General features: G+C 46.1%; 1 protein-coding gene across 1 annotated transcript; it reads right to left on the bottom strand.

The window, feature by feature from the left end:
* Positions 1-2860: 2860 nt before the first annotated feature.
* LOC144757659 (proto-oncogene Mas-like) lies at positions 2861-3856 on the bottom strand. Its single transcript, XM_078646391.1, has one exon. The coding sequence runs from the start codon at positions 3854-3856 to the stop codon at positions 2861-2863; it is 996 nt and encodes a 331-aa protein (XP_078502517.1).
* Between the last annotated feature and the right edge of the window lie 6695 nt (positions 3857-10551).

Raw genomic sequence — 10551 nt, 5'->3', positions numbered from 1 at the left:
AACTCGTAATTCCAATCTATGTGTAATGGGTCGGAATATTACGAGCAACTCGTATTCAACCCCTTGGAAGTGTAAAAAAGAAAAAAAGACAGCAGGTCTTTTTGATCTATGCACCAGGATCTTAAACAACATCCCTATATCCATCAGGAGCGGCACAGCGTTGCCCCAAAAAGAGTTGAAGACGGAGGCTTTAGAGAATACATCACAATGCATTAATAATTCACATAGCAGCTACTTCACCTATAACATGTTGATACTTGCCTTTCACCCTGTACAGCGCTCCACTGTCTTTTTGCTAGGTTTGTGCTCTACAAATACCACCACATACAATATGTTTAAATCAAAGGATTTAGCATATATTTTTAGCTTTAAGATTACATTTTTTCTTTGAGTCTTTGGGGCATTGAAATGGTGTTTGCTATGACAGACATTTTATTTTTCCCATTCATGTTTTGCTTTAATTCTTTTATTTTTAAAATCTTTTCATTGAAAAACTTAAGGTTCAAACAGAGTATAATAGAGAGAAAAATGACAATCAGTAAGCCTCAATCAATCTATAATTCTTAATGATGCTATCTGGAAATCATTTTTTTTTCCATGTTTTGTGGTTCATTTTTTTCAAACATTTGGCCATAAAATTGTACACAAACGTTTTAGTGTTTTTGACTTTCCTCTGTCTCCTTTTCAGGTCCTCCTTGGCTGGCAGTGGGCCAACTGTCAAAACCCTTCCTCCAAAGACAACTTCCCTCCATGGACGGGGTTTGGCAGACAATGGACAACTAATTCTTGTGGCCGGGGGGATGGTGGTAGTCGACAGGCACGACTCCTGACGCCCCCTCCCACTAGCTACGCCACTGACGCCTTCAGGGCTGCAGCATTGTAACAGTTTAAAAGAACAGAAAATTAACCCAAATTTGTATCCGTACCTAAAACGCCGACAAATGAGCTTCTTCCGTATCTGATCCTCCGCAATATGTAGTAGGAGAAAAGTACCCAGTCAACTCTTTACAGGTGAAATGTATGAATCGCAACAATAAATCAAAACTGTGACATCACAGTTATGTTAAGGTACTGCACCATCACCAACCGTTTATTTATGTTCAGGGTACTGTCCTTTCTTTCACCATCTTCCTGGCCCTGTGCAGCACTGTCAGTGAGATCAGTTTACAGACACCACCGGGGTCCAGCATGCTCCAGTTTTTTTTGTTCAGTAGAATCTTTCACCACTTTGTTTTGGATGCCATAATTACAACACTACCTAGCCACCAAAACCTCCCTTCGACCAAATATAAAACATTCATTCATTGCATCATACATAAAGTAGGTACAAACTATTGTTCACCCAGGTGGGCAGCACTTAACAAGTCACCTGGTAGCCTTGTCAGATCCCATTTTAATGCGGCGTTGGGAGCTGGCGAGCCTCTTTCATTGATCTTACACTGCTGAAGACCTGTTTCAGGCTTTGACTCAAGCATGAATTTCACACCCTTCCACGTCTGGTTGGTTCCTAAGGTGGGATTTGAGGGATATAGATCTAGAGTGGCATATTAAATGCCAACCCCCTCCCCCGACTGTGGTTGACCCACAACACAGTGCGACTTGCCAACAATTTATTTTCATCCATAGGGGAAGGTCAAGATTGTTCCAGAATTGAGGGCTCTGAGCAACCATGGTGCTTCTTGTGTGCTATGAATGTTTATGGTTTGGTGGGAAGAAATTCCACAGTCATTTATTTTTGCAAGGTTTCCTGCAGCATCAGCTAGCCAGAATGACATGAACAGAGGCAGCCTTATATGCAGAGTATTCTCAGCTCACATCTCTGCATCACTGCATGCGGATCATGGCCCACCTTTGTCATTCTTTCATGCACCACAACACAGCAATCCGCCTTGCTGTCCTGCGTGAAAGAAAAAGGCAGGAATGTGCAGTACTTAACATTACACGGTGCATTCCTCTCCTTTCCTAGCACTAGCATACTTCTGGCTACCTAGCACTAATGCAAGCTCCCTTGCGATATGATGCAGGGATGCCAGTGTGTAGGCAGATTTATTTTTGAGCAGGAAGAACCTTCTTGCACAAAAACATTCCTTAAAGTCATTTTCCTCTTTCTATGCATGATACAGAATGCAGCACATGTAGAAAGAAGAAATAACGGGGAAAAAAATTAAGATATTTCTACGTGTTTCTCTTCACCAGGAGAGGCGTAGCATTTTGACGCATTTCCAGGTCTACCACTAACAGTAACTCTGGGGATGTGCCAAAATCTATGGATGGATGTGTGGGAACACCAGCGCTCTACCCACCGAACGCCTTCTCGGTGCAGAGTAATGCAAGGAAGTGATATGCGCTGCCTTTGTGTTACTCTAGATGTATCAAGTCATGCAGGGCCATGCAAGGTGTCCTTTTGTGGCTTGATAAACCTCACTTAGGTTTTGCATCGCCCTTACGCCCCCCCTGTGTGGCTCAAGGGTCGACGCAAAACTTCGATAAGTCTGCCCCCATGTATTTTGTTATCTGGTGAACAAGACTCAGGGACATCCACATCATCATCTTTGGGTCAACAGCCACACTTCTGTCATTGTTCCAAGATACTGTGCAAGCAAATTCCATCCTTGAAAGCTGGGCGTTCTTTACATGATTTATTTACCAGGCTGGCCTTTGAGGAAGGAGGCTTATGAAATGTTAGCTGTTAAAAATCCGTAATGCCTTATCTTGCCACTATGTTGGTGACCCAAGCCAAGGACACTCGTGTAATGTGTTTTGGATTGAATCGACGGAAACTGGACAAAGTCTGAGTGCATTTCTAATGTCACATCTATTTACAACCCTCTCCCAGGGATCCCTGAAGCTTGTGCCAATCTTATTTCAGCTTCGGGCACTCGCTGGTTGTGGTTGAGACAACGCTGTCTGTTCCTGTCTGGGTTGAGTCACTTTCATCCTTGAAGGCCGCTTGAAGCACTGTCTGCATTGAGCCCCTCTTGTTCCACTTCCATTGGCCTCCAACGAAAAAGTAGACAAATGGGTTGAGGCTGCTGCTTATAGCTGAAAACAGAACAGTCAACAAAGCAAGATTATCCGAATACTCTAAATGTTCATAATGCAGAAGAGTCATAACCCTCATCGGCAGGGCAAAAACGAGGAAGATGACCACTGTCGCTATGACAATGAGGTAGAGCTTAGAGGACTGGCGCATGAGCGAGTCTCTCTGTACCCTGATGAGGAGGGTCAGTCCGGACACCACCATGAGTGGGGTGAAGATGAGGAAGTTCAGCAGGCACATGAAGATGAAGACAGCATGTTCACAGGGGCTGGAAGGCCCTTCATGCACGTGGTCCTCCTCGTTGCAGGAGAAGAACTCCACTGACGTCACCACCACGGAGAGCGCCCACAGAAGACCACAGTTGATTAATGACAGGTGCTTAGGCCGTCGGCACTGGTACCAGATGGGGAAGATGACAGACAGGCAGCGTTCTACGCTGATGGCAGTCAGGAGAGAAAGGCTCATGTTGTACCCAAAAGAGAAGAAGACTTCTAGTGTTAAACTAAGGGCATAATCATACTGCAGAGATGGCTCATAGTGAACGACAAATAAGCTCAACACTCCGGTGACAGAGCAGAGAAGAAACATGAAGTCAGCCACTGAGAGATTGAGAATGTAGATCGTGAACCGGTTTCTCTTGATCCAGAAAGTGAGGAAACAGAAGACGGTGCCATTGCCAAGCAGTCCAATGAATGAGATTACCAAACTCACGACACCCACAGTTAGATCTGTTGTGGATAAGGTACAATTCTGAATGTTCGTATCGGTCTTGTTAACCCACTCTGGCTCAGTATCATTGAGGCACGAGTCCGCCATGTTGTCATGCTGTGTTCCTCCTCTGTGCTTTTGCCTAAGAATCAAAGCCAATGAGGAAAATACAGTTAGACAATATTTGTGGATGAGAACCAAAATAATGTATTTAATAAAATCAATTTATCTACCACTGTCAAACTAAAATATCTCTAAGAACAAGGAGGAAGAGTTATCCCCAAACTTTGGAGGAGCTGTCAAAGGAGTTTCTGCCATGGTATAAATGACACCAGGTGGACCCCAACTAAGGTGGGTGGCCTGTCAGGGGAGCGGAAAGGGACGTGTTGTGATTTTTAAATATTCACTGTTATCACCCACCTATATATCAAACCCTAGTGTTTTTAAGCATATGAACAGAGGAAGGATCAGAAACACAGATATAAATACTGGTTGAAAATAGCCCACTAGAAAGAGTATCACTTAAAGAGAAATGTTGAAGAATTTCTGAATGTCTATAGCACTCCCTGAAAATGTGCACCACACTAAATTGTGGCTATGATCTGAGAATGGAGATTGTGTCTTTTGCAGATCCATGTTTGAACATACAGAAACAGAACAGACATCAAACAGAAAAGCAATCCCCAAGAATGAGCTCCAGATGTTCTGGATTTTAGCAACTCTATAAATCTGAGAATATTACACAAACACTCCATGCCATCTAACCAAGCATTGATACCAACCAGTTGGGTTATTTAGCCTCAAGAGATGTTCCTCACTCCACAAGTTACTAGGACGTTGTTGAACCTGACATACGTGGGGTGGATTCTCCCCACCTCTTTTCCTTCAATCAACTTCTTTTTGCTGACTTCTTTTTTGCTGTCCTTAGTACTCTGCACATTTTACCACTGCTAACAAGTGTTAAAACGCTTGTGCTCCCTCTTTTTAACATGGTAACATTGGCTTCCACCAAAGTCGCATATTTAATTTACTTGTACGGCCATACAAAAGTGATACTGCCTGTACCCAGGGCCTCTAAATTAAATGCTACCAGTTGGTCTGCAGTATTAATTGTGCCACCCACGTAAGTAGCCTTTTAATCATGTCTCACACCTGATATTGCAGCCTGGGTGTGCAGTTTAAACTTCCATGTCGACCTGGAAAAATAAACGGTTTTCCAGGCCTAAACCTCCCTTTTTAATGCATATAAGTCACCCCTAAGGTGGACTCTGAACAGCCCATAGGGCAGGGTGTAGTGTATTTAAAATGTTGGACGTGTACATTTAGCTTTTACATGTCCTGGCTGTGGAAAAAATGCTTACATTAGTTTTTCAGTACCGCAATGCCTACCTCTCCAATAGGATAGTATTGGTTTACCTTATTACTTTTAACAAGCAATTACTTTCAATTGGGAGCAGGTAGGAATATTGAGTTTGGTAGCGAAATAATTGTAATTTAAAACCCTCTTTAATGATGACATTTGATTTTAAGTCGCAATTCTGAAAATGCCACTTTTAGAAAGTTGGCATTTTCTTGTCCCAACCATTTGGTGCCTGCAGCCTGTATTTTGGGTCACATGACTAAGTGTAGCTCACAGTCGACTTTTGTTTTGGTTATAGTTCCCAGACAGTGGGAGAAAGGGGAATAGGTGTTAGCAGGATGGGCCATCTCTGACTTGATAGAGTGTGGAGCTCTCAGCTACTACTGCACATCATAAAGGCTCTGCCTCAGCACACTCACAAAGGGTTTCACACTAGTCTTATGTGCCCCCAGACAAGCTGGGACCAGAGCACGGGGGAAAGAAATTACAAAAACCTCTCAGAGAACCCTCTAGAAACTTCTCCTACTTCAAAACAGGCAATGAGGATAAATAGTGGATCCTCAGACCCAACTCTTCAGTACACCTCTGGACCTGTGGCCACACAGGAGGACTGCTGTGCTGTAAGAAGGATTGCTACTCTGCTGCCCTACTAATTTGCAGCCTTAGTGAGCAGGACTGGACCTGCATCTTGAGCCCAGGACCACCAGAGTTACTTCAAGAGCTAGTTGACTGGCCTCCAGATCAGAGACTGATGGACACAAAAGGCACCCACCACCTTGAGCACCTGGTTAGAGTCCCACTCCCCAAGTGGTGCCACTCCTGTCCATAGCCATTGGAAGTGGGCCTGAAGGTGCTCAGCTGTGGTCCTTTGGGCAGAACCACCACAGCACAATGCATCTCCTCACAGCTCTGCATCAGAATCGCTGCTGTATACTGCATCCACCGAGCAGGACCGCACATCTCCTCAGGACTGCAGCAGCGTGCCATATCTCGAAGCTGGACCTCACATCGCAAGACAGCAGCTCATCTGAACCTCCTCTGAGTGATGCTTACTCAATGCAGTATCTTGCAATGCTCCGCAACCAGGATTTATTGGTCTAACAGTCCCTGTTCCAGCCCGCACTCGATCGTGGTCAGCCTGACATTGTGACTTTGTCCTGTTCCAGTGTGACTGGATAACCACAGGTGGTGCTTTTTGTTTTTAATCAACATTTTTACCTTGAGCTTTAAAAATTCATAACTGTGGTTCTACTAAATGTATTTATGTCATGTTGGTGTCAAATAATGTATTAAGTTGTACTCTATGTTTCTAAATTGTTGTAGGATTTTTCTTGTTTTGTGTTTTCACTTTATTACTGTTTAATTGTTGCAGTCATACTCTACACAGTGGCTCTAGTTTGAGCACACATTAGTTTGCTTTACACCCTTCACTATGACATACACTGTTCACTACTGCATACAGACCATCATAAGGTGCCTCACAGACGGTATCAAAGATGCAATGACTAACAGCAACACCACGTGTTTCTTAGATGATGTCAATTGCATTGCTCTCTAAGTACCATCTGTGATCTAATTTGCATTTTGCAATGCTTGAAGCGATGCATAGTAAACTTAACATCCCCTAAAATAATGTTTTCAAAGTTTTTTTTATTGTGCCTAAACTAAAGTGAAATATTGACATCAATTTCCCCAAAAATTGAAAAACACATTTTTAGGAATTCTTTGCAATGACAACTTATCATAAAAGTCTCTGACAATAGATATTAACATTGTACTTTTGTACTATTATATATATATTTTTAATTCAGGGACCAATCTTCCTCAAATTACGAATTTCCCTATATTTCGGTCATGTTTATTTTACCAATCTTGTAAATATTGTCCAAGTATTAAAGCCAGGAGGAAATCAGAGAGTGAATTAAACATGCAACTAACAATCTTTATAATATTGTGATGAATCAATGCATCGATGAATGGATGGTAGAGATTATGGAAGAAGGATGGATAGAAGGAGGTTGGATTGGTCGAAAGAAGACGGGAAGAATGTGACAAGGGTTTTTTGTTCTGTATCTGAGTTTCCACTCAGATTATACCCTTTGTTATATTCTGGACTGACAAGCAAGTAGAATTTCATTATGCATGAATAATAAAGACCTTTGCATATACAATCCACAATATTAGTTAATAAAACACAGTATAGAATAACATTACAATACTAATAATAGCAATTATCCCAGCACCTTGTTGTTTTGTGTTTCGCTTTGCAGACCAAGATGGGTGCTAGAGCATTGAAACACGCCATCTCCCTCCTAGGAGTGAAGCATTATCCATGGACAGCTGCTTGCAGGTGCGCGCAGCATCAAAGCACTGGCTCAGGCCATCTCCCTCCTGGGGGTGAAGCGTTATGTGCGGACATCCCCTTGCAGGTGCACGAAGCATCAAAGCACTGGCTCAGGCCATCTCCCTCTTGGGAGTAAAGCGTCACACGTGGACAGCCACTTGCAGGTGCGTGCAGCATCAAGGTACTAGCTTGAGGCCTTCTCCCTCCTGGGAATGAAGCAGTAGGGGTGTATGCATGTCACACATGTAGAGAGCCACCTGGGCCCTCTTATACATTGTATCCCAGCACGCACTCCTCGGGGCGGGCTCGTCCCAAGCAGATAAATAAATGGCAGAAAGACCGCACGGGGTCTTCCGGCCAAGCATGCAAGAACTGTGTGTGACGTCCATTTTTTCGTCTGTAGGGCACTCCTAGGCCCGTGCCTCTCACCCTGCTCCAGGTCACCACATTGGCGACGAAGGTGGTAGTGGATCCGCACCTCGCTTCATACCTGGGTGCAGTGCAGGGGCTCCTGTCTGCGCGCATGCATCGGTGCCCTTCTGGCCCTGGCATCTGGGTCCCCGATGCTTTGCGGCCCCTCCGCCTATCCTGAACCACGTTCACTGGCAGCGCCGTTGGTGGAGTACCCCCACCTCCTTGAATGCTCCCCAGGCCGGTCGAGGCATCATGGCAACCGGCTCGCCTCCCAACACTGCAGGTGAGCGTCTCCACGGTTGCAGGGGTGGGCTGCACCGTGTGGTTTCGTTGAGGGAGTGTGACACCCATAGTGGTCACGTTTGAATATTGCAGCACGCAGCACTCTGCACAGCCATGAGGTACACAGCAGGTCCCCAGGGTGCATGTCCTAGCATTTCTCCCCAAGGACTGGGACCCCTTCTTCTCTCTCGTATACGGTGAACTGGCAAGCACACTCCACAAGGAAGCACCGTTCCTACAACACAGGGAGGTGCTGCAAGCCGCCAGGCAAAAGCAGGAGCACCCCCGCCACACCCGGTACACAACCACGCCACTGTATCCGCTGCCCCCGTTTAGTGAGACGCTGATCCGACGACAGCGGCCCGCGCTGGAAAGCCTGGATTGGCCGCCTCAACGATTACTTTAAAGGTACACGAGAGACAACGCAAGCGGATTGGGCTCCTGACCCGGAAAGTCTTGTGTAATGCACGGTTCAAGCTGATACATTTTAACTTTGTCCACCGCACCTGTATGACCCCGGTCTCTCTGAATCGCATTTCTGCGGATAGGCGACACAACTGCCCTAGGTGTGGGGCGGAGAGGGCGGGATTCTTCCATCTGGCCTGGGAGTGCCCACAGGTCGATACCTTTTGGAGGGAGGTGGTGGACCATATTGGTCGTGCTACAAAACTCAGGATCACTTTGGAACCGCTCCATTGTCTCTTGGCCCTGGTACCCAAGCCCAAGAAGAGTAACTTGTCCTACAAGTTTTTACAATTATTGTTGGTGCTGGCAAAGCGGCGTGTGGCTATAACTTGGATGGGGCAGAGGGCTCCCGAGATATCCCTCTGGCTGAGGGATGCTAGAGAGTGGTCCCTGGCTGAGGAGACGCATATGCAGCGCACTCGCCGTGATGGGAAACTTCAGGATGACCTGCTCGCCTGGAGGTTGATGTGTCTAGAGGGGTTGACAGATGATGATTCAGATGCCACCAGTGCCGAGTTATTCACCCCGGGGGGTCTGGTTCTGAGAGTGACGGGGAGGGAGACGGGTTGGAGGGCCCTGGTCCGGGGGTAGTGCCCTTCTGGACGCACGCCAATGTTCCCTGTTGTATATAGCTGTGATTTGCTTTGATTCCCGAAGGTCTACTTCTAGATGTGATGTCTGCGCCTTTTCGGGCCTCACATGGATAGCCTGACTTATTCACGCACTTTATCACTGATGCCACGCACGGGGGGTTTTATTGAAAAGTGTAGCTATCCAGAGGGATAGGAGTGGGATTGCATGAAGGACATGGGAGAGAGTGTATATATATGAAAACCAGCGGATACAATGATATATACATATTATTCATGTATGGCTGTGATTACTTAAGACATGCTCTGAACCTACGCCGCCCAACCTCTGGGATGTGGGCCCATATGGCTGTGTTCTGCCCTGAACCTTGCATGTAAATGATCTTTGCCCTCGGTCGGTTGGAGTGGCTATGAGGACCTGTGCCTTCTATGTTTTCACAATAAAAATATTTTTTCACAAAAAAAAAGGTACACGAGAGACAGATGGAACAGTTAAGAGACCCCTCCTAATATACTATGGAGGTGGTGAAATATATGTCCTGTTTGAGATGCTCCCAGAGACGACGACGACTATGAGGCTGCAGTTGCGGCCCTCAATCGGCATTTCGACCCCCAGCTCAAACCCCGACTTCGAGCGATTCAAGCTGCAGCAGGAAAGACAATCGTACACAGAGTCCATGGATATGTTCTATGCCCGGCTGAGGAGGCTGGCGAGCACCTGCACATTCGCCAATCAAAGGGAAGAAATCCGGGCCCAGGTGATTCAAGGGTGTCGATCGGTGATGCTCTGAAAGCTGATTCTCTGACAACCAGGGATCTCACTAGACGACATACTGGTTCAGAACATCCCCCAACTGGGTTTTGCTTCACCAAAGGGAAGACCTGTACATGATGTGGGAAGCCCAATCATTTCGCAAAGGTGTGCTGAAGTGGCAGGTCTCGGCCGGGGTTCACAAGACAACGTGGGGCGAGGTTGTAAATTCGTCAATTGACGATCCTCACATCAAAGAGGAGAGTGCCGCTCAAGGACTGCAATTTACCCTGGACGACTATGTCTTCGTCATATCATTTGTTAGTCACTCAGACAAACACAAGAGACTGCCTCCCGGGTACGCCGTCCAAGTAGCAGGGTCGACCGCAAGGCGCTGATCAACACCAGGGCGTCCGTGAATGTCATGGACTCTGAACAGTACGACTGTCTATCTCCATGACCCGCGTTGGCTCCCACATAAGCAAGAATATATACATATGGAGGAACACACCCTCTCCCCCTAGGGGAGGGGGGATCCAGGCTGATGTTTCCTGAGACAAACGTACAACAAGAGCCCCCTTCCACATCACCAAAGGC

The sequence above is a fragment of the Lissotriton helveticus genome, chromosome 1_1, assembly GCF_964261635.1.
Source record: "Lissotriton helveticus chromosome 1_1, aLisHel1.1, whole genome shotgun sequence".
Taxonomy (NCBI): domain Eukaryota; kingdom Metazoa; phylum Chordata; class Amphibia; order Caudata; family Salamandridae; genus Lissotriton; species Lissotriton helveticus.
This window is presented reverse-complemented; position numbering and strand designations above follow the sequence as displayed.